The sequence below is a fragment of the Gracilinanus agilis genome, chromosome 3 (assembly GCF_016433145.1).
Source record: "Gracilinanus agilis isolate LMUSP501 chromosome 3, AgileGrace, whole genome shotgun sequence".
Lineage (NCBI taxonomy): Eukaryota > Metazoa > Chordata > Mammalia > Didelphimorphia > Didelphidae > Gracilinanus > Gracilinanus agilis.
In genome coordinates, this window is record NC_058132.1 from 682,892,610 (window position 1) to 682,917,389 (window position 24,780).

Here is a 24,780-nt window from a genome sequence, read left to right on the forward strand (position 1 = left end):
CAGAGGGGCTGATGCTCTCATTATTTTACATTTTGGCACACTGTAGTATAAAGACTGGCTCAGGTACCTAGCTCAGTGATGGACAAACTTTTTAAAGAGGGGGTCAAAGGAAAGGAAATGCTAATCCGTCAGTCTGATTCTAAGGCAACTCTTTCAAAGTTTCATTGTATTGTGTCCTACTCATTGAATTGGTCAGATTAGGAATAATGTCCCCCAGCCTGATAGAACATTTCAGGGGGCTGCATCTGGCCTGCAGGCCATAGTCTGCCCATCACTGACCTAGAAAGTAAGTGACCCAGGATGGATTTGAACCAAGTCTTCCTAACTCCATCTTTGGTGCTCTGGGCACTATACAATAGTGCCTGCTGTTGGCCTTGCCACCCATGGCCCCAGCTAACCCCTTCTTAGGCAATCCTGATGGCCCCACGGGGTGAGATTGCCCTTCTTGGTTTTCTGACCCTGCTGGCCATCTGGGCAACCTCCCATAGTGCCAAGCTCACCCGAAGTTGCCACTCCACCAAGTCAGTCCCAGTGATCATCTCGGTGACAGGATGCTCCACCTGCAACCTTGTGTTCATCTCCATGAAATAGAAATTGTGATTTGGGTCCATGATAAACTCCACAGTTCCTAGAATGTGAAATTTGGGGGTTAAGCGGCAGTGGTCATGTATAAGAAGGACTCAAATGAAAATCCTGCCAAGAAAGACACCAGTGAAGTAGAAAGATCCCTATTCTGGAACCTGGGAGACCTGAGTTCTAGTTGTGATTCTGCTGATACTAGCATGGGATACTAGTTAAGTGGTTGAATCAGTTAACTTCCCTGGTCTCCATTTTCCTCTTCTATAAGATGAAGAAACTAGAACTGATGGGATCTGAAGTCCCTTCTAGCTGATAGTGCAGGGGGTAGAGTGCTAGGCTTGGAGTCAGGGAGGCCTGAATTCAAATCTAGCCTAGCACACCAGATGGGTGACCTGGGCAAGTCAATTAAATTTTCTGCCTCAATTTCCTCAATTATAAAAGAGGGACAATAATAAGAAGAAGAAGTAATAATAAAATGGGAACAAAAACCCTGCCTCCCAGGGTTGTCATGAGGATTAAATGAGATATCCGTTAAGAGTGCCTGATACAGAGTAGGAACTATATAAATGCTTATTCTCTTTGAAAAAAAAAAAAATCTTATCCCCACCCCTCATGTGCCAGATGTGATTTTATTTCTAATTCTTCAATTTTCAATGAAAAACATTTGATACAAATACAATTAAAACTCTAACACAGCCTTTTCCCCTAAAAAGCTCTTTCAGCAAACTCTAGAAGGCCCCCAGAAATCCCAGCAACGAGAACATGAATGGGCCCCCCCGAAGGGGACTCAAGAGTAGCAAAGCCACAGAAGCAGACCACCACAGTATAGTAACTAACTCTAATCCAACTGGAAGTCATTATTATTTTGTTTCTTCAAAGGACATGCTTCAAACTGTGGGAAACCTGAAAACATGCCCAGACTCACAGAATTGAATCCACACGCACATGCAAAAAAAGCTTCATGGTTTTCTTGCACTCTCAAAACTAGAGAAATTGTGCGTACACCCTGATTCTAGTCTTGCCCCATTTCCCAGTACAGGGTTCCCTCCAGCCCGCTCACCTGCACCCACATAATTGACAGCTTTAGCGGCTCTCACAGCAGCTTCCCCAAGCTTCCTTCTTACTTCAGGATCAATTCCAGGCTGCAAACAATTAAGAACATTTAAAAAATAAATCTCTCATGAAGATCCCGGGCATTACTCATTCTATCTTTTCTCACCTAGAAATTCTAGCTTTATAAATGTCCGTGAAGGGATGTCTTATTTTCAGAAACCGTCACTATCAAACAAAATCAATGACTCATTCAATTGGTCCACCAACCATAGACTTCCATGCACAAGAACATCTCTGCCTTTGTTCTCTAGATCAGTTTTCATTTTAATTCATTAAAAATTATAGTACTGTTTGACAGCTTTCATTGATCCCAATTTGTTTCATTTCACCACAGAATGTTATCATGGAAGCAAGATACCACCTTGCAATGTTGAGAAACAATACTGAAACAAGAGCCCCATTTGATTTGGTCAAGTCTCCAATGACGATTAAGGCAGACTTACAAGAAAAGTGTTTATATATACATGAACTTGGTACCAGTAAACTTTAGAACACTAACAACCTTCCCCCTTCTCTCAATTATATTGAAGGCTCATTATCTATAAATGGAGGGGGGGGGTTGGGGGCATCAATTTGCCAAGGAAGTTAAAATGTCTTGAATAGACTATTACAGTGAAACAGAAACACCAGATTATTGACATTTTTATGGTTTTTTTTTTTAGGAGAAAGAGATGAATCACAGCAAATGAGCTAACAGACACTGACTGACTATTAAAAAAAAGAATTTTAGCTAGGGGGTTTTGTCTGAGATTAGCACCTCCAGCCCAGTCTCCTAAATTTTCCACATCCACAATACTCCAGCAGCAATTATCAAAGGCTCACAGAGTTAAGAGCTAGAAGGAGCCTCAGGTTGTCTAATTCAGTTCTCTCGTTTTATATGTGAGGAAACTGAGGCACAAAGATGGGAAGACACTGGGTCAGGCTTATCCTCTGCCTATGAGGGCACTGAAATGCCCTCATTAATCAAAGGGTCTAAATCATGTTCAGAATCTTACACTAAGTCAGGAAAATGACATATTCATTTCAATCTTGAGAAATATTCTGTATAGTTTAGAAAATTTTCAATAAATCTATTTTTTAAAACCCATTTTTATGCAAAAAATAGGTTTCTGGCTAATTGGAAAATAAATGTTACTTGCAATTAGTTTTTTAAACAAAACCTCATTGTCAAATAGTAAAATTAATACCACCATAGACACACTCTGTATCTCATGAATTATTATTATTTTTTAAACTCTTAAGTTTCTTAGAAACAACTCTAAGACAGAACAGTAAGTGCAAGCAAACAGGGTTAAGTGACTTGCCCAGAGTCACAAAGCCAGGAAGTATCTAAGGCCAGATTTGAACACAGGCCCTCCTGATGTAGGCCTAGAGCTCTATCCATTTTGCCACCCAGCTGCCCCTGATGCCATGTATTATTAAACGGTCCCATTGACCAGGCCATTATGTGGCACTCAAGTGAGATTAACCAGGCCTGTGATTTCATCAATGTAGGGCATTTCCAATGAGCTGCCCACTGTAGACAGCCAGGTGGCATAGTGGATAAAACATTGGGCCTGGAAGACTCGAGTTCAAATCTGGTCTCAAATGCTTACTAGTTGTGTGATTCTAGGTAGGTCATGTCACCTCTGTCTGACTCAGTTTCCTCAACAGTAAAATGGGGATCCTACCAGCACTCACCTCTCTGTACAGTCCTTCGACCAGTGCCTGGCACCTAATAGGTGCTCTATAAAGGCTTGCTTGCTCCCTTCTTTCCTTCACTACCACTATAGACTAGAACTGTTCGCCTATGCCATAAAGAAGAATTGTATGAAGAACCTGGAGGGAAGTAGGATTAGAACTCAGGATCTGGGGAAGCTGGACTAGACTTCACAAGACTCCTTTGAAGACTTTCCTTACCCCTGGGGCCTCCTCGATGATTTTCTGGTGCCTTCTCTGTACACTGCAGTCTCTTTCAAACAAATACACAGCATTGCCATGCTGGTCACCAAACACCTGAACTTCTACATGCCTGTTTTAGAGGAAACACTGATTTCATTACCCTTTGTTATGAACCAGTAGTGCAGCATTTGTTAAACCAAACCATCAGTCACAAGAGTGATCCAAGTTCCCTATTATTCTTTTTTAGGCTAGATTTTTGTGCTATGCTAATATATTCTAAGGTTATAAAGAAAAGCAAAAGGAACATTTATAATCAAATTTGCCTCATAAAAATGATCTTTGTCCAACCATTCTGGCTGGCAATTTGGAACTAGGCTCAAAGGGCTATAAAAGAATGCCTGCCCTTTGTTCCAGCCATTCCATTGTTGGGTTTGTACCCCCAAATAGATCATAGATAAACAGACATGTATGAAAATATTTATAGCTGTGCCTTTTGTGGTGGCAAAGAACTGGAAAAGGAGGGTATGTCCTTCAATTGGGGAATGGCTGAACAAACTGTGGTATATGCGGGTGATGGAATACTATTGTGCTAAAAGGAATAATAAACTGGAGGAGTTCCAGGCGAACTGGAGAGACCTCCGGGAACTGATGCAGAGCGAAAGGAGCAGAGCCAGAAGAACATTGTACACAGAGACTGATACACTGTGGTAAAATCGAATGTAATGGGCTTCTGTACCAGCAGCAACGCAATGACCCAGGACAATTCTGAGGGATTTATGGAAAAGGGCGCTACCCACATCCAGAGGAAGAACTGCAAGAGTGGAAACACAAGAAAAACAACTGCTTGAACACTTGAGTTGAGGCGGACATGATTGGGGATGTAGCCTCGAAACTCCCACACCAATGCAACTATCAATAATATGGAAATAGGTCTTGATCAAAGACACATGTTAAAACCAGTGGAAATACGCATCGGCTGTGGGTGGGGGAAGGGGAAAGTAAGAGCATGAATTATGTAACCATGTTAACTTTTCTAAAAAATAAATAATAAATGTTTGAAAAAAAAAATAAAAATGATCTTTGCTAAGATTTCTGATTCCTCAAAAAAATCTAATTAATTAATTTAAAGGTTTCTGATTTACTTTGTATTACTTCTATCTTTTCTATTTCTCTTCCAATTCACTTATCAGTGAATTAACCCTTAGAAATAGATACAGGAAATATTTCAACATGGAATTGGATCCATTCTTAGATAGTGGTAGTCTCCTTCAACAATGCAAATTCAACTTCTCTATGTTTTCTTATCTTATGTAGTTTTTTATCATCAGAAACAATTATGGTTTTATCAGTGAAAATAACATTAAAGAAGGTATATCACCATGTTTTGTCACTATTCCCTAAGGATCACTGGTCCTTTTTATCTGATGTAACAACAAAAACCACTGCTATGTGTGTATTGTCTCCCCTATTATGATGGGAACCCCCTAAAAGCTGGAGCTATCTTGAATTTCTATTTGTATATCCCATTCAGGAAATGCTCTATACAGTAACCACTTAATAAATGCTCATTCATTTGTATATTCATTCATTCAGTCAACCAACACATGAAAGCTTTCCTTCTAATCAGCCTCTCACATTTTGTGGCCACCAGGGTAGTTTGCCCATCACTGCTTTAGGACATAAAAAAGTAACAATGAAGTTGGAGGAAGCCAAGAGGCAGCCTTTGGCCATCAGGAAACCACAGCCTCACTCAGGGCATGTGAAGCCCATGTAGGAAATGGCCGGCATCATGTGGTGCCTGGGAGTTTGCTGAGGGCCATCAGTCAATTGCCCACTATCCATCTCCATTAGAATTTTTATTGGGAGCCCAATCTTTCTGATTCCAGAAGTTGTGCTAATCGAGACAGATGGCTACTCCATCCTATTTTTAAAGATTCCCAGGAAAGGGGCCTTCATAGCCTTCCTCACTAAGTCCCTCTCCACAGTAGATGATAGATGCCCTGGTTAACTAATGTCAGATGACCTATTTTGTTAATAACTTTTCTTACGTTATCTCTTGCTAAAATCACACACATTCTTCTTAAGGTCACTGAATTGTGTCAATTTTGACTTGGGTTAAATTTCTTTACAATTAACATAGCTATAACAGAAATCATTCTAAATCCAAACCAACTACTCAATAATTGACAAAAGAATAGTCCAGACCACAAAGGCACTCAGAAATTCTACTACTGTTGGCTTTAATAGAATCAGACTTATAATTAAAATTTCTTGTTGAGTCATTTCGATTGTGTTCGAATCTTTGACTCAGTTTTGGAGTTTTCTTGGCAAAGATAGTGCCTTTTCCATTTCCTTCTCCAGGTATTTTACAAATGAGGAACTAAGGCAAACAGAGCTACAGGATCTGCTCAGGGTCAAACAGCTAGTAGTGTCTGAAGCTTGATTTGAACTCAGGAAGTTGAGTCCTCCTGACTCCAAGTCTACCACTCTAGCCACTGGGCCACCTACCTGCCCATTTAAAACTTAAGGCAGACATCTTGTTCTAGCTCTTCAATCCACATTGAACTGCATCAGAAAGCAAACTTATCTTACCTTGGAGTGTCCACAAATTTCTCTATCAGCATAGCATCGTCATTGAAAGACTTCTTGGCTTCTCTCCTTGCTGATTCTAATTGCTCTTGAAATTCTTCTTCTGACCTAGCTATCCTCATGCCCTACAACAGGAAACAAGGTCATTACAGTGGTGACATCACAACAAATAAAGGAGCCCACCTCTCAATGAAAACTACAAACAGGCTTTCTCTTACTTTTCCACCTCCGCCACGAACTGCTTTGATCATGACTGGATAACCGATTTTCCTAGCGTGTTCCTTTAGGCACTGGTCTGATTGATCTTCTCCGTGGTAACCTTCAATAACAGGAACCCCAGCAGCAGACATGATTGCCTTGGATGTGCTTTAAAGAGGAATAAAAGGAGTCAAGAGGCCACTATGAGTCCCTCAGTCCAATTGCTTATTTCAGTGTTCCACAGACCATAGAATAATGAAGCTTGGCTAAGGAAATTCGTAGTGTACAGGTTATCAAACATTAAAAAACATTATGACTGAATAGTAATACAAATAGACAGTATAAAAGGTATTATCATTTAGCTTTCCTTAAGCCCATTTCCCAAGTAAAAGCTTAGATCCAGCAATGATCTTTTTAGGAGAAATAACTATTCAAAAAATAACTATTCAAAAATTCAAAAAACATCTCTATGACTCTATGAAAATACCCAAACAACTATATCAAATAAAAAGTTATCTAACATACCCCTAAAAGCAGATAAGACATTCCCTTCACCCCTACCTTTCAGCAATAAGGCACAATTCAAAAGACCTAAGGAAGGATTTGGCAGGTAAGGCCTAGGGGTTTGTTGAGGCACACAGTGAGAAGCCAAGTAGATCAGAGAAAGGACTGAACCCAAGTCTTTCTGACTCTGAGCCTGACCCTCCTCCTATGATACATGCTGCCTCTTTTTCTTCTTGTGGTTTGCTGTTGTTTGTCCTTCATTTTCGAGGACTGGTGACATCATGAGGTGATGTCTTGACCTTGTATGTGAACTGGATCTAAGTGAGGCAGAGTTGCCCAGGCCTCAGCCTCACTCTCTCTTCCAGTCATCAAAGTCCAGTGGCAAGACAAACGTCAAGATGACTGTGGATAATTCAGGATGCAGAGGATGACCTTGACTTTTCGATGTCTAACCAAGCTCTGAGTGCTCCACAGCACCTACTTTGGCCACCTTCATGGCTGTTCATGGCCAAATCCTGGTAAACTGTCTCGGTAGGGGGGCTAAACTAGGTTGAGAGTAACTTATTCATCTTAGTGTGAGAATGTCAGGACGAAAAACAAAGACATACCTCTTAATTCCCATATCTCTGATAGCGGAAGAAGGGGGCCCAATGAAAATGATTCCCTCTTGTTTACACAATTCTGCAAACTCAGTGTTTTCTGAGAGGAAGCCATACCCTGGATGAATAGCCTAAAAAGGAGAAACAAAAAAATGATGACCGATAGTGTTACACACAGGGAGACCAAATGATCTTTCCTTTCTTATCAGGGTACCACTGCCCCACCCAGATGCCCAGGGCCTCCTCAGGCTTCCTCCCTCCCAAAGGCAGCTCTAAGGAAAGGATCCAAGACCCAGTAAAGTCTAAATAATGAACAGCTACTTCCAGCTTCAAACATCCCCCCCCTCCCCCTAACATCAAGGGCACTTAGATCTCAAAAGTTTCAAGGATTGAAATGAAAAGCACAAAATTTCTGAGCTGGAATTCTAGGCACTGATAAAGGTTGGGAGAGGAGGGAGAGGTTTGGGAGCTATGGAGCCCTGTGAGCATTCCTGAAATCATTTCTCATAAGCTCTTTAGCTATGCATAAAGGCTGGTTAGGATTTGACATGCAGAGCTCAAATTCTCTCTCCTTCTCCCAGCTTCCCTCCAGCCATTGATAGCACTGTCCAAGATGGGTTACTGACCCTCTGGCCCCATGGTTCATGGGCCCTCCTTTCTCAAGGAGCTCAGCACTTGGCTCTTAGTCTTCCTCTCCCCACAAATAAATTCTTGCCACTTGCCCTCTAGACCCTGAAGCAAGTCATTAAGCCTGCTGATGTGCCCTGAGGAGCTCTGGGTCTTTTCATCTAACCTGGAGCTTCCCCAAAGTCTTAGTGTGGTTCAAACCTATTAAGTCATTTCCTGTGCCACCCAGATGGCTGCCTTTGAATCACACCAAGACTTCAGAGACACCATGTTCATATATCATAAACATCGATATAGTATTTATAGACAGCCAGATAACAAGAGTGGATAGAGCAAAGGACCTGAGATGAGATTTGAGTTCAGTTCCAGCCCTAGATACTTCCTTGCTGTCCCAGGTTCAGTTTCCTAATCTGTAAAATGGAGGGAATAATAATACTGACTTTTTAGAATTGTAGTAAAGATCAAATGAGATAATATTTGTAAAGCACTCTGTGAACCCTTAAGCACTTCAGAAATATTATCATCTTTCTTATTAGCTATCTTCCCTAATTAGCTTAAGAGCAAGGACTTTCTCCTTTTTTCTATTTATATCTCCAGGGTTAAACACAGTGCTTGACATACATTAAGAGATTAAAAAATGCTCATTCATTCATTCATAACTAGATACTTCAGTACACATATTGAAGTCCTTTTTTGTACCTTCAATATTGCCCATCTCTTATCTTTAATCTTTCTCCCTCCACTGAGATCTCAAAACTAACCAGCCAAGCACACTCTTCTCTATACTCTTATTTCCTCAAGCCATTCTCTTACATTTCTCCACTTCTCATAGGTAAACTACTGGAAAAGAGTCATGTCTTTTCATTGTTCTACTTCCTTCCTCTCCTACTTCTTTCTTTTTTTTTTTTTAAAAACTTTAACTTCTGTGCATTGGCTCCTAGGTGGAAGAGTGGTAAGGGTGGGCAATGGGGGTCAAGTGACTTGCCCAGGGAAGTGTCTGAGGCCGGCTTTGAACCTAGGACCTCCCCCATCTCTAGGTCTGGCTCTCAATCCACTGAGCTACCCAGCTGCCCCTCTCCTACTTATTTCTGAACACCTAATCTGGCAATGGACCCCACCACCACTTTACCATTAAATGAAATTTAATATATATATTTCTTCAAAATGTACTTTAAATCAGAATTCTAGATTGTGACTCTTCCTTTATTTGAAACAGCTATGGCCTAGGGCCAATGGGGAAGCTAGAAGGTAGAGGAAGATTAGGGTAAGAAATGTGTTCCTTTAAATTTTGGTACCCAATAGGCAAAGCTCCAGTCAGCTTCTCCTGGTTTTGATCCTGGGGCAAGGAGACCAGCTAAAATGCTGAGGTGGTTAAAACGTGAGATTATGGGTTTAAGAATTAGGAATGGAAAGAAAACGATAAATACCCTTGAAAGACTATTTCATAGGAAGAAACAACTGGTTTTAAGGTCACAAGGGCTATGAGGGAGGAGTCAGATATCATTCAGAATATTCGAGACTGTATGAACAGGATGAAGGTGATGCCATTGTTTGAGATTAGGGAGAAGGAGTGTCATGGAGTTGCTGGAAGAGTGTAGGAAAATATGATGATAGACACAATTCATTTCAGACAACTGAAGTGTATCAAAGGGAAAATATCCAGTAAAGAATGAGAGACCCAAGACTAAATCTACAAGCTGAGAGAAATCAACAAAGAAAAGAGTTCTACAATGAAGTAAAGAAAAGTGGAACCAGGAAATCACCATACACATAGGCATCACTATGGAAACATTTAAGACTTAAAATGCTGTGCAGAATAGAATGACCAGACTAGGCCAAAGAGGAGAGAAGAGAAGAAAAGAGAAAGAGAAGAGGTGCCTTTCTCCCTTCTGTTGAGAGTAGGAGACTAAGGGTATGGAACATAGATATGCTGTCAGACATGGCTGATATATTGATCAGTCTCATGGAACTGCCTTTCTTCCATTTCTTTTCTTTTTAAACCTTTATCTTCTGCCTTAGAATTGATACTGATTGGTTCCAAGGCAGAAGAGTGACTTGCCCAGGGTTACACCAGCTAGGAATTGTTTGAGGCCAGATTTAAACCCAGAACCTCCTATTTCTAGGCCTAGTTCTCTATCCACTGAATCACCTAGCTGCCCCTACTCTTTCTTTTCTATTCTCTCTTGATGGCTTGCTGAGTAAGAGAGAGAAGAGAGACATATGAGGAAAGAAAAGGAACATGTGAACAAAAAGTATCAATAAAATAAAAAAGAAAAAGAAAAAAAATCCAGCAACAGATTTTATGGTTATATGGACTACCTTCACAACCCTTACCTGTGATGCTGAGATCTTGGCCATTTGAATGATTTTTTCCATGGAAAGGTAACTCTGCTGTGAGGCAGCTGGGCCAATGAAGTATGCTTCATCTGCCTATTTCCATAAATGTCAAATAAAGGTTAGACAGTAGGATTTAGAGCTGAACAAGATCTTAAAAAAGCCAGTACAACCATTGATTTCATAGATAAAGAAACTAAGACCCAGCTCAACCTCATAAGGATCCTTGGAAAGACCAGAGTTAGGAGCTATCCCTTCCACCTCCAAATCTCAACCTCTTAGCACCATATCAGGTGGCTTCTTGATGGTAAACAATAAAACTTCTTTTTCAGATGCTACCTGGAATATGCATTTCCCCAATACAGACTTTAAATGAGAACTCTAGCCTGTGACTCTTCCGGTGTCACTCTGAAAGATGAGGGATCTCACTGGGGTTGATGCTCTACCTCCAAGGAACAGAGCAATACTCTGGTCAAAAAGAAAGCATTAGCTTTCTAGGGAGGAAACATTACGTGCTTGTTCTTAGGTGACAGATACCAGCACAACTGACGGGGATTTAACCCAAGAGACAATGAGACCAGAGTAAGGTAATACAGCAAAGTTTTAATGGAGGAAAGGGGTGGGGTGGAAGGAAGAAGAGGCAAGGGGGAGCCCAATGCCAAGAGAATTGGCTGGGGAGTCCCCTTTGGGCAGGGGAATCATGAGATCTTATAACATCAGGGGGGTTTCAGGGGTAATACAACTTGGGTCCTCTACTGGTTGTCTCTGGGGAAGGGGCGCTACTTGGATTAACTTCACTGGATATCTCTGAGAGGGGTGGGGAGTCCCAGTCTCTAGGGATGGGGGGGCGGGGGTGGGGGTTCTCAGGAATGGATGGTCCCAGTGTTCATATGCATTTGTCTCAGAGCTGACAGGCTGAGGAACAGAGTCCTGGTGTTCTGCCATGCAGGTAATTGTGGGGTTTTTTATCCTAAAGTCTGTCAAAATATAAAGTGATCCGGAGTTTCTTTAAGCTCTGATCATTTGTAAATCTAATTCCTAGCCAGGTGGGCTCAATCATATCATTTTGCCTCAGGTTCCTTTGTGGAATGGGGAAAGATCTAGTTCACAAGATTATCTCAAGGATCAAATCAAATGAGATAAGATGTGTGAAAGTTTCCAGTCTGATAACACACCATTTCCACATGTGCAGAGTTCTGGTCAGCCTCACTGTAGACAGCCACTGACTGCACGCCCATTTTTCTTGCTGTTTGTATCACTCTGCAGGCAATTTCTCCTCTATTTGCAATAAGGATCTTGGTGATGTTGTTTCTTCCTGTTTAAGGCAAAAATATAAATGGGGCCCGAAATAGAACCAATAAGCAAGTAGCATGCTAGCATGTTAAATAATCTAAAAAATGTATCCTAAACATTTCCAAGACCAAAATTATGATCTTAACCAATTTCCATGAGCTTATTTCTTATTATAGTTAACTAGGATGAACAGAACAATAGAATTTCTAAGGGTTCTTAAGCTTAAAAATGGGAAATGAGGTTTAAAAGCTGCATTGGGAAATGTTTTATCTTCCCATAAATTCCATAAAACTAAGGGTCAAATGAACTCCCTCTCACCTACTTAATGATATAGCCTAGGTGTATTTCTGGTATTAGACGTGGCTGGTCTTTGTATTCAGGCACTACTACTTCTAAGGGAATTCTAATGCATTTAGATGTAAAAAAAACTCCAGCCATCATCAAACACATCTGATATTCTTTTAACTATTTTTTCTTTGGCAATTTATTTATTTTTAAATGTTCTATAAAAAGATACAATATTCAATTCAATGTTGTGGCAAATATTTTCTTAGTAAACATTTAAAAGGTGGTAATTATTTTTCTTAAAATTCTAAAAGCTAGGGGGAGACTATTTCAATTGATAGATTAAAATCAGTCACATAAACGTACTCCATTAAAACCTATTTGTATTTTGGCTATTTTATATCATCAAAAGAACTTTGATGTAAGAACTGAAAATTCAAAGAAAGCATCAAAATAATGGGAAAAGTGTCATAAAAATCACTAAATTGCTTATCAAAGTTTTTTTCTTTTATGTAACATGGATTAAAAGGACAAAAAAAATTCCTTTTTAAGAAATAAATTATAAAAACATTTTAGTACCAGTTGATGAATATCTCATAGTTCTTTGTTTCCAAATCCATCTCCTGTAAGAGAAACCCAAATGGCATTATAATGAAAGAAAAAACAGAACTACTAAAGAAAAGCAGTCATTATTTATTGAGAAAGGTCCTTTTCAACATCATATATTGCCCTTTTATCTGTGCTTCATCCTGAAAGTCCTCAAAGTTTGGATATGAGCTCCATTAACCTTTAACCACTAAAGATGCACAATGCTAGTGTAGAAAATACGTGGCATTAAAGATCAGGAAATCCAGGGCCTAGTTCTAATTCTGCAACTTGTGGTATAACCTTGGGGAAGCCTCCCTTTGGACACAAGTAAAATGAAGACACCAGACAAAGAAAGTTCCTTTCAGCTTTAACATTTCTGGCTCCTACTAAAGAAGACAGACTTGGCTACTGGCTACTTATTTGACTCTGCATAATCCCTCAGCTCTCTGTCTTAGTTTGTCCATCTGCAAAATAAGAGGATTGGGTGAAATGACCTCTTTAAGGTCCCTTCCAAACCAGGAAAACCCATGGATGCTGAGAAAACATATTAAATGAGTACAGGAAAGACACTGTGGCAGAGGACAGATTGTGTTGGTCTTAGAATCAGGAGCATCTAGTTTCAAATTCTGCCCCTCAATGGCTGACCTGTTCTTGAGAAAATTGAGGCCATCTGTCATGAGCTCTTTCATTCTCAATTCTCTTTGATGCAGACCTTTTTAAAAACCCTAACCTTCCATCATGGAATCAATACTGTGTATTGGGGTTCCAAAGCAGAAAAGCAGGAAGGGCTAAGCAATGGGGGTTAAATGACTTGCTCAAGGTTTCACAACAACTAAGAAGTGTCTGAGGCCATATTTAAAACCCAGACCTCCTATCTCTAGACCTGACACTCCATCCACTGAGCCATCCAGCTCCCCTGATTCAGATCTTCTTGTTCAAAGACCCTTGAGTGGCAAACCTTTATGTCCAATGCTCCTTCTGTCTCTTTCAGGAAAGACCGTGTCCCCTCCTCTCATCTTCAACATCTCCCGTTCTATTGGCATCTTTCCTCTCATCGAGGATAAGTATCCCTAAGTCTCTGATACCCTTATGACACAGGCAACAAGAAATCCTTTACTTCATCCTGCCATGATTCCCTCAGACTACCACTTGCTATCTCTCCTTCCTTTCATTGCCAATCTCTACTCCTAATACCTCCACTTTCCTTAGCACCTCTTTCCAATGCCATTACTCTATTCAAACTGCTCTAAGGTTATCAAGCATCAATTAATTGCTAAATTGAATACTTTTTTCTTAGTCCTTGCTTAGTCCTTTCTCTACACACTGATTGATTAATCCCTCCTCTTGGATCCTCTATTGAAGCTCCTGTGGGGCCACTCTTTTGACTTTCATTTTCCCTGTCTGAACACTTTCTCTGGGTCCCTAGCCCTGTTTCTTTACTTCCTTTCCCACAATTTCAGCCTAAGTATCTGCCATCTCTTGGTAGCTCATAACAGCACATGTCGAACTGTCTTCTCTGGGCATCATCCCATGCTCTTCCTAGCCTTCTAAAAAATCCACCGTATATCCTATACCTTCAGGGATCTGCTCTTACATGTGAATACTGGATAAATAAACCCAGGATTCAAGGATCACAGTACAGAGTACAGAAGGCAGCATAGTGTCTAGAGTGTTAGACCTGGAGTCAGGAAGATCTGAGCTTAAATCCTGCCTTGGATGCTTATTGGCTCTGTGACCCTCAGCAAGTCACTTAGCTTCTCCTAGCCTCAGTTTCCTCATCTACAAAATAGGAATAATAATAATAATAATAATAATAATAATAATAATAATAGCAACCTACCTTCCAGGATCAAATGATAAAACAAAGTAAAGCATTATGCAAACACTGAAATACTATATAAATATTAGTGGTTATTATTAGTCTGCTATCCCAACACTGCCACTTACATCCTGTAGGACTTTGGACAAGTTATTTATTGAGCTTCAGTTCCCTCACTTGTAAAATGAAGGGAGTAGGGGCCCTAGCCCCTCTAGATCTATGATCCTTTGAATACTGGATTCATACTTTTAAAAGGGCCTTCTAGAGACAGTGCTCATTAACTGAAGGAAATAACTGATAACAGGGATTTTAAGCACCATGAAAGGCCAAAAGGGCAGGCTCTTTGGTGCCAAGGAGCCACTTGTACTCAACTGACCCATCAAGAATCATTTGTTATAAAGTGTAGGAGTCCAGATATATACATCAATCCTGATATTATTTTAGGAGTTCTCAAAAAGCTGACTCTTGTATATCCTATGATTGGGTTCTGTAATGAGTTAAATGGAACCTTAACCATGCAAAATTCCTAGCCCTTCCTGGAAGCTACACTCCAGTCTGGTAGATGATCTCAGGCCCCTTATTTTACCAATAACAATCAATTAACTTCAGTCCAAATTCCTAGTCTTTCCAGGAGGCTACACTCCAGTCTGGTCAGTTATCTCAGTCTCATTTTACAAATAACAATCAATTAACATCAGTATCAAACAAACGTAGGTGCCTTAGGTCATATGAAGGCCTGATCTTGGAGTTAGCTGTACCTATTGTCTTAGTATATAGAATACAAGCAAGAGCTTGTATCTCTTGATGATGACCTCATACTGTTAATGTATCAGACCACTTGTCAAGTTATCATTTTCCCTTCTCCCTATACTGTAGTAACCCCAATTAAAAACACCAGTATGTGGGCTATGGGTTAAGCTCTTGACCACCAGAGCTCTGGACTATCAAAGCTTCATTCCAGTGTAGCTCTATCCCATCAGAGATAACTTGCTGTCTGACTATTCTTGCCTTATGCTCTCCTTCCCTTAAGAGTCTTAAGACTCTAACCCATTTTTCTCTCAGTGCCTGGTTCCCCTTTCTGAGTGTTCTACCCACTAGAACTTTGGGGTAGCTACTGGTCAGCTGCATAAATAGTGCTTACTATGTGCAACTGGGTACTGAGCTAAGCACTGGAGAAACAAAGAAAAGGCCACAGAGTAGTCTCTGCCCTCAAGGAGCTGACATAGTAACAAGAGAGGCAGCACCCAAATAAATGGGCACATAGGAGATACAGGGAAGATGGAAAGTTATCTTAGACAGGAAGGGATCAGTAGCTGGAACATGTATATGTCCACCTACTTCCCCTTCAAAGGGGGCTCGTTTCCTTTATTTATACTTGTATATTATTGCCATGTTGTAAAATCGGGGGTTCCATACTATATTGTTTTAATTATTTAAAAACAAAAGTATTTGGAAATGCTGTGACTTTTGGTTAAGTCGACACAGAATCTAGAGACCCCAAACTTGTGGCCTGGTGGGATCTGATGAACCCCAAGTTTTAGGAATAGCTTGTAAGTTGGAGACCCCCAAAGCTTGTGCTTGTTCCCAGTGTGAGAATCCACCCTGAAGGGAATCTCAGGCTAACAGTTGTAGACTGAATAATGGACCCCAGGGTAAATGCTAAATATTCTTTTGTCTTAGGTAGTCTTCTCTAGTATGAGAGACCCTTTCCCAGGAAGACACACCTGGGCAGGGACCATCCTTTAGTATCCATTGTAAGAAGCCCCTTCCTTTACACCCTAGTCTCTGGCTAGGATTCCTTTCCCAAGATCCTGTATCCTGCATCCTGTATCCTGTCAGTATATTGATGCCATCATGTTTCCCAGCCCCTGGATCTTGGTCATCTAGGTCGGTGGCACTCCCAGGGGGTCAGGGACCAGAGCAAGCAGTGTTCAGTCCTCGGACTCTGCATAGGGCATGTGGTGCGAGGCTGAGTGGAGGCCTAATCAGTCCTGTTTCCCCTTTTCCTTAATTAAAGAGTGGCTTTTCTGACTATTTAATAGTTCTGTGTTTTTTCAAAGTCAACAGTTATATACTACAAACAGAGCTGCCACCTGGCATAAAGTGAGCACTTAACAAATGCTCCGTCCTGCCTGCCTGTCCATCCGTCCTGCCTGCCTGTCCATCCGTCCTGCCTGCCTGTCATTCCGTCCATCTGTCCGTCTATCTATAGTTCTGACTGTCTATCTATCCTTGTGCCTGAAGGTGTGTGAGTCAAATTGGAAGTACTGGAAACCTCCTGAGTCCTCATCCTCTGTCAGATCCTGGCAGTCTCAGAGAAGGAAATTGTCTGAAATGGGTGAATCTCTGCCTCCTTTACCTTCTGGCCCTTTTGCCCCCAACTGCTTCCTTCCTTTCTTCTGGCCCCTAAAAACTTCTGAGCTGCTAAGCTGTAGAGGAGGAGAAACAATGACTTTATGGAGATGCGGAAGAGAAAGGAAAGGTGAATGCTAGGAGTCATGGGTGCTGAGCTGGGAGACTAGGAATATCTCCAAAGAGATATGGAGAACCTAGGGTTGAGACAGAACTAAAAAAAGAAAGTTTTGGGCAACGATGGAGTAGCTCTACTGGTTGACCATTACAGTGAAGACAGGCTTCACTCACTGACTATGACAAGTTTCCTTCAGGGCAATACAATTTCCTTGCTCAGGTTTCATCACTGCCTTCCACCCTTCAGGAAGCTGAGACCAGGGGTTGGTTTTCTCTAATATTGAGATAAAATCCTGTGAGGCAGCTAGGTTATGCCATAGTGCAGAGCACTGGACCTGAACTCAGGAAGACTTATCTTCTTGAGTTCAAATCTGGCCTCGGACACTTCTTAGTTGTGTGACCCTGGGCAAGTCACTTCACACTGTTTTCTTGTCAAATGATCTGGAAGAGGAAATGGCAATCCATTCTAGTATCTTTGCCAAGAAAATCCCAAACAGTGTCATGAAGAAGTAGCCATGACTGAAATGACTCAACAACAATAATCTTGCCACTGTCAAAGAGGACTTCCTCAAAAGTAGGAAAACTGAGGCATCTGTTATTATGTAGTTGTGTGCATGGAAGTCTGAGATTTCTCTCATGGGGCTAGGACTGCAGGAAAAGTGTTATTGTGTCTCTTTCCTCTTACATTGAGCTCAACAGAACTACATACCCTCCCCAAAACAAAAGCTCAACTTCACTACCCCCACAGCACTACCTACAACACACACAAATAAATGAGATGTACTAAATCACATGCATGCACATACCCAGTGCCTGGCACACTGTCAGTATTTAATAAATGTTTACTGACACCCCAAAACAATAAAAAACCATGCCTACTATACTATGTCCTAAGCTTGAGGATAAGGTGGGGGCACAGGGAGAAGAAATCAACCCCCTCCCCCAAAATCCTTAACCTCAAGGCACTTCTACTGAAGGAGAAACAACATGTACACATCTAAGGAAATACAAAATACACACAAAGTTAAAACAAGGTATTTTGTGGAAGGAAGGCAGTAACAATGAGGAGGAATTGGAAAGATCTTGTACAGAAAATAGACAAAAGTAAAGTAAAGCTGAGAGGTTCAGGTGCAGAGGAATCACATTATAGACAGGGGGAACAGCTACTCAAAGGAGCAGCCTATCCACAGACAGAACACAGATGAAGAACAGCAGCCAGAGAGAACTAGAAAACCTATGGGAGACAGGAACTAGGTTGGCTGGGATTTTAAAGCCAGGAAGAGAGATAACAAGGAAGAAGGATAAATCCTTGAGGTAATAGGGAGCCAGTGCAGCTTCTAGAGGATGAACAGCACAGCCAGGCCTATATTTCAGGGACATTATTTTCTCACATGCAATGCCAGGCCCTACAGAGGCAGAGGAGATGATGCAAGAAGCCCAGTCTGGAGGCTGCAGGAGACTGGACCCAGAGGGCTGAAACCACCTGACTGACCAACATGATCTAGTGGCATATCCAACAGCTCCAAACCATGCTCCCTCAACACCAAACTTGGACTCCACCCTGAGAACCAGCCAGAGACTTAATGGATGAGTTTTTGCCAGATCGGGGCCATCAGACCCCCCTGCCAACCATTTCCAAACCATGCCAATGAGCCCAAAGATTCTTTTTCCTTTTCTAGCCCCCTTCGTGTGTTCCTTCTTCTATTAGAATATAAGTTTCCTGAGGGCAGGAGCTGTTCTGCTTGCTGATATCTATATGCTGAAAATAGTACCTGGTGCATAATACCTGTGCTACGGCTACTGGCTCATTTATACCTAGCCACACAGAAGTGCCTACATTTCCCATCAACTCCTGATAAATTCATTACCTGAAATCTCATCAAGGAGATCTATTCAGCTTGGGTACCAACCCCTCCTCAGCCCCTCAGTTACCTCTCCCCTAGAATCAGAGGGCTGAGGGGAGTAGCAACAAACTCCTCTCAGAGTCCTTTTATGGAAGGCTCAGAATTTCCAACTTTGTTCCAAGGGCTTTATCCCAAAGGCCCCTTTTCAGCTTCCTAGTAAACTGTCTTCCCCATTTTATTGTAAGCTCTGAGAGAGGACTATCTTTCTTTTTCTTTTTTGTATCCCCAGCACTTAGCACAGTCTTGGACCACAGAAGATACTTAACAAATGTTTATCGACAACATATTCCATCACAACACACACACACACACACACACACACACACACACACACACACACCCTGACACTAGCATGCACATACAGATACCACACAGAAACATATAGAAACAGAAACATGGGCATATACACCTGCAGAGAAGCGTATGCAGGCATAGAAGCATTTTCTTAAGCACTTCCTATGTGCCAGGCACTGAGCTAAACACTATGACACAAGGAAAAGGAAAAAACATGGTCCTCACCCTCAAGGAGCTAAAGTTCTTGGGGAGAAACAAAATGTACGGAATGATATTTACTGATTAGATGGAGGGTGATCTCAGAGATTTAATTACTGCAGAAAAATGGGAAAGGCAAGTGAGATCTGAACTGAGACCAGAAGGACAAAAGATTGAGAAGACAGGCAGCATTCTAGGCATGCAGGGCAGCTTGTGAAAAGGCATGGAGTAAGGGGTAGGTAGGTGGCTCAGTAGACAGTAGACAGAGATGGGAAGTCCTGGGTTCAAATCTGAACTCAGATATTTCCTAGCTCTGTGACCCTGAGCAAGTCATAGAAACCCAATGGCCTAGCCCCTATCACTTTTCTGCCTTGGAATTTATATTTAGGATTGATTCTAAGATAAGGTAAGGGAAATGGAAATAGAAAAGGGAAGAAGAAAGGGAAGGAAAAGGAAAGGGGAAGGGAAGGGAAGAAAAGGCATGGAATATGGAATATCACGTGAGAGGAACAGAAAGAAAGTCAAGGTTACTTGATGGGAGATTTCATACAAGGAGTGAAATAAAGCATAATATGGGTCAAATCTGGTCTCAGGCATTTCCTAGCTGTATGACCTTGGCCAAGTCAATTAATTCCCATTATCTAGCCCTTATCCACTCTTCTGCCTTGGAAGCAATCTTGAACATAGTACTGATTCTAAGATGGAAGGCAAGGTAATATGGGAAAAACATGAAGCACTCAAGAGTGTAAAGAGCTTTAAATGATAAGGAGAAGATTGTATTTGATCCTGGAGGTGACAGGGAGCCACTAGAGTTTACTGAGTAGGATGATGATATAGACCCTGACTTTAGAAAAATCACTGGTGGTTAAGTGGAGAATAAGCTACAAAAGGAGAGCCTTGAGATTGGCATACCTCACAGCAGGCTACTTCAATAGTCCAAGTGTGAGGTGATAAGAGCCTGCACCAGGGGTGTGGAAATGTCAGAGAAGAGACAAGGATATATGTTAGAGATGCTATGAAGATAATATCAACAGAACTTGGCAATTGAGTGGATGGGGGAGAAGTACACAATGGGAGGAGTGGATGGGAGTCAAGGATGACACCTACATTGCAAGCTTGGTTGCTTGGGAAGATGGGGTTGTCTTCAGTAATAGGGAAGTTAGGAAGAAGGAAGAATTTTGGAGGGAAAAGCATGAGTTCAATATTGGACATGTTGGAGTTTAAGGTGTCTACTGGACATCCTGTTCTAGATATTCCATAGGCAGATGGAACTTTCAGATTGGAGATTAGAGTAGGATAGGCAGCCTTGAGAATCTGCATAGATGGAGACTATAATTAAATTCATGGGAGCTGATGAGGTCACCAAATAGTATGGAGAGAAAAGTGAAGAGGGCCAGGATAGAATCTTGAGGGATGATGTCTATTGATAAGGGTTGATCTGGAAGAGGATCTGGTAAAGAAGGCAGAAGAGGCGTAATCAGGGAGGTAGGAAGAAAATGGGGGAGGTGGGCACAAAACGTCCTGAAAACCTAGAGAGTGGAGAGTATCCAGGAGGAGAGAACGATCAACAGAGTGAAAGGCTGCAGAGAGGTCAAGGAGGACGAGGACAGAGATCGGATACACACAAGGATACCCCTTGCTCTTACTCCATACCTCTTGAACATGCACACTGACACCTTTCTCCCACACCCATTTTGGACATGCACTTCTGGCTCACATTCCGCATCTCTTGCACGCACACACCCTAGCACACGCATCTCTTGCACACACCCCCTTCGAATCCACCCTCCCTTCTCCCTCACATTCACGGGCACTCGTCCCCAGCAAACTCTCCTTCCCCGCCCCCCATCTTCCGTCTCCCCACATACCCCGGGAGCAGCAGGCCCCGCACATGCCACCATGGGCTCCTCTCCGCCACCGGCAGCGCCGCAGCCCGCAAGGGCGTCCACATGTCCCCAGTCCCGAGGCTTTCGAGCAATCCCCAGAGAACTCGAGGATCTACAAACTTCGCAGAATCTTAAGCCTCCTTCGCAGGGTCTCTGGGTCAGGGCCGCTGCCCACCGGCGGACCCAGAGATTTATGCCAATCCGAGCCAGACCCTGGGAGGGGCGTTGTCTCTGAGTTGACCAATAAAAATCAAGATGGGGCGTAGTAAGGCTCCTTGCAGTCCAATTGGTCGATCATCTGCAGCCTCAGGGGGCGGGGCAATTGGGGGTGGAACTATATGGAGGTGGGGCGAATTGAGGGGCGGGGCCTCTCAGTGCCTTAGGGACTGGGTTCCTTCCGTTATCCTCTTCGGAGGAGTCTTTCCGGTTCAAAAGCCTTCCCCCTTTTGTTTTTATCGGTTTGTGGGTCACTCGTCCCTCCCTAGTCTATGGGGCAAGGTTGGGAAGCGCGTTGGGCAGTCTCGGACTCAGTCCCGCCTTCTCCCTCCCGTCTATCCCCCTCCTTCCTCGGTCGGCTGCGTGCGCACCTCCTGTACTTACCTGGCGTTCCTCCGGTCGGTTACGAGGTGTGCCAGCCATCAGGCGAGGAAGTGCATACAAGCTTCAAAAATCAGGGGTTCTGGGTTCAAGTTGTCTCAGACGTTTCCTTTTTGACCCCAAGTGCATTAATCAGTTAACTCAAAACAAGACAGTTGGGATAAGTGGTCTTGGGGGTCCCTCTCAATATGTTCTCATTGAAAGTGTCCTGATCAGGGACAAAGATCCTGAAGTAGTTTGCCATTTCTTCCCCAGCTCATTTTACAGATGAGGAAACTGAGGCAAAAAGAGTTAAAAGACTTGCCCAGGATCACACAGCTCATAAGTATTGGGGGAGGGGAGAGGGGAAGGCTTAGGGGGCTTAGTGGAATGAGAACCTGGTATAGAGACTCCTGGGAGATCCTGAGTTCAAATTTGAGCCCAAACACTTCCTAGCCAAGTGACCTTGGGCAAGTCACTTAACTTCCATTGCCTAGCCCTTACAGCTCTTCTGCCTTGGGACTAATAAACAGAATTGATTCTAAGGCAGAAGGTAAGAATTTTTAAAAAAGAAAAAGTGCCCAGATCTCAAATAAAGGAAACTCAAAAGATATTCCAGTGGGGAGGGTTGCAAGGGTAATGGCTTAGGAGTCAGAAGAGCAAAGGGCAGAATATCAGAGAATAAACTAAGTCCCTAGGAAAGTACAATTTGAGAAACCAAAGTGGCCTAATTTCTATTTTTTGTAAGTGATGGGAGAAGCTTCCCAGAATCTCAGAGCTGAAAGGGACTGAATAGTTGGGCTAACCAAAAATCCCCTCCAGCATATCTTGACAAGGGGCTCTCCAGCCTTTCCTTTAAGACCTGGAATAGAGGGAGGGTGGGGAAGGGAAGAAGGAATGACTGACTGACTCCCAAGACATTCCACTTTGGCAGAGGTGATTTATTAAGCATTTTTTCCCTTTCACCTGTCGACGTGGAATCTGGAAGCCCCCAAACTTGTAGCCTAGAAAGGTTTGATGAATCCCCATTTAGTTAGCTGGAAGGTGAAAGTCCCAGGTTTGACCTTGTGAGTAACAGTTCTTCCCTGAGGGGAAGTCCAACTTCTCTGGAGTCAAACTAACAATAAGCCTTCCAGGAGTTTAGGTGAGGAGAGCTAATCCCCTCAGCTGTTAAGTATCTCTTGTCCAAATGGTTTCTCCCCTTAGTCCAAGGTCCTTTACGTGGGTGTCCCAACCTTTGGCTGGGTTTTTCCCTTTTGTGTCCATTGTAAGGCATCAGCCCCTCACTATTATTCCTGTAGGAAACTCCTCATTTTCCTTTGTTACCATTGTAAAGTCAATCAACTATCCCTCTAGTCCTAGTCTTTGTCCTCAAGTTTCCCTAGAAAGAAATTTGAGCTTCCCAACCTGAAGGGCTCCACCATGGAATTTTTCCCTCTTGGGACTTTCCAAGGAACTGAAGAACTCAGGGTCTTATCGACACTTTGGGGAATAAAGGAAAGGAAGGACAACTAATTGATTTACATGGAGGCAAAGGAAGAAGTCTGAACTACCTGGGAGAGATGTAGATACAATGGGAGAAACTTCCAAGACAAAATGGTGCTTACGATTAAATGACATCTACTCCTTTCTAGGCGGAGATCACTGGGTACTGGAAAATTTATGTTCAGTCTAGGACAAACCTACTAATCCTATGCCCAACGGTTTCATAAAAGCACTTGCCAGGGAGTGTGCTCCAGGCACAAAGGATAGTCCGGGTTAATAGTGTCTTGTTCTCAAAGCAGCTAGATCAGTGTCGCTGGATGGAAGAGGAGGTGTAGGGGAGTAAGTTCCCCATGGTGACTTTTTTGTTTGTAAGATCTTAACCCTTTCTCTGAACTCTTTGAAATCTACTCTTCCCATATCAAAGGTTCCTATCGATTATATCCAGCTTATCTCTCTTCTCTCACAAATTCTAAGATGGCACGTTCACTTCCCTCCAGGGTTCCCATCATTCCCAAACCACCACCACCCCTTCTTCTTGGTTTGTGTGTGAATCAGATACAGAAGAGAAATTCCCTTCACTGTGTAAAACTCAGTTCTCTAATATACCATAGAAAATGATCATAATAATCTGCTGTTCAATAAACCCAAAGATCCAAACTTTTGGAGTAAGAACTCACTATTGGACAAAAATTTCTGGGAAATCTGGAAAGTAGTTCGGTCAAAACTGGGCATAGACCAACATCTCACACTATATATTAAGATAAGGTCAAAACAGACATAAAGGTATGAGCCTTTATAATAACTGGGCATATGTCCAGGTATATGTAACCAGGAATAAACAGGTAATGAGGTCACTAGGCGAGAGGGTGTAGACAGAAGAAAAGAGGACCCAGAACTCAACCTTGAAGCACGGCTTAGCTAAGAGAATTATCTGCATCAATCGTCTTCATGATTGAACCCATGTGAATTTGCCTCCTGATGAAAAATGCCATCCACTATCAAAGAGAGAACTGATGAACTCTGAGGGTAAATTAAAGTATATTTTTTCACTTTGTTTTTCTTCTTTTTTTTTTTTTGTTGCAACATGACTAATACAGAAATGTGTTTTGCATGACTTCACATGTATAATTGATATATTGTTTGCCTTCTCAATGGTTAGGGAGGGGCTGATGGGAGTGATAGAATTTGAGACTCCAAATTTTAAAAATAAAGTTAAAAAAGTATTTTTTTAAAAAGGGAAAAAGAAAGTGCTATGCAAATGTGAAGTATTCATTTTAATATTAATAATACAAGCTAATACATCATTTGCTGCAGAGTCTTAGATGTTAAGATAATTGCAGTTCCCCCTTGTAAGGATAGTATTTCTTTTTTTCCAGTTTTTTTTTATTTTTAGAAAAATTTTCCATGTTTACATAATTCATGTTTTTACTTTACCTTTCGCCCCCTCAACCCAGCCCCCTCCCCCCCCAGTTAACTCGAATTTCCACTGGTTTTAACAGGTATGGTCAGTCAAGACTTATTTACATATTATTGATAGTTGCATTGGTGTGGTCTTTTCA

At 42.0% G+C, this 24,780-nt stretch overlaps 1 protein-coding gene across 2 annotated transcripts in view; it reads right to left on the minus strand.

Moving 5' to 3' along the window:
• MCCC1 (methylcrotonyl-CoA carboxylase subunit 1) overlaps window positions 1–21,292 on the minus strand; it is a 48,767-nt gene extending 27,475 nt beyond the window's left edge. Inside the window, exons 1-10 of one of the 2 annotated variants that reach the window (XM_044670956.1) lie at window positions 21,143–21,292; window positions 12,582–12,625; window positions 11,600–11,739; window positions 10,425–10,520; window positions 7,473–7,594; window positions 6,381–6,528; window positions 6,166–6,287; window positions 3,592–3,703; window positions 1,640–1,721; window positions 501–628 (exon numbers count right to left, since the gene is read on the minus strand). In XM_044670956.1, coding sequence (XP_044526891.1) covers window positions 501–628; window positions 1,640–1,721; window positions 3,592–3,703; window positions 6,166–6,287; window positions 6,381–6,528; window positions 7,473–7,594; window positions 10,425–10,520; window positions 11,600–11,739; window positions 12,582–12,625; window positions 21,143–21,225 — 1,077 coding nt within the window. In that variant the 5' untranslated portion in view covers window positions 21,226–21,292. Of the gene's footprint in view, window positions 1–500; window positions 629–1,639; window positions 1,722–3,591; window positions 3,704–6,165; window positions 6,288–6,380; window positions 6,529–7,472; window positions 7,595–10,424; window positions 10,531–11,599; window positions 11,740–12,581; window positions 12,626–21,142 lie in introns of those variants that run through there. The other variant, XM_044670957.1, reaches the window with a different exon arrangement.
• Window positions 21,293–24,780: the final 3,488 nt, after the last annotated feature.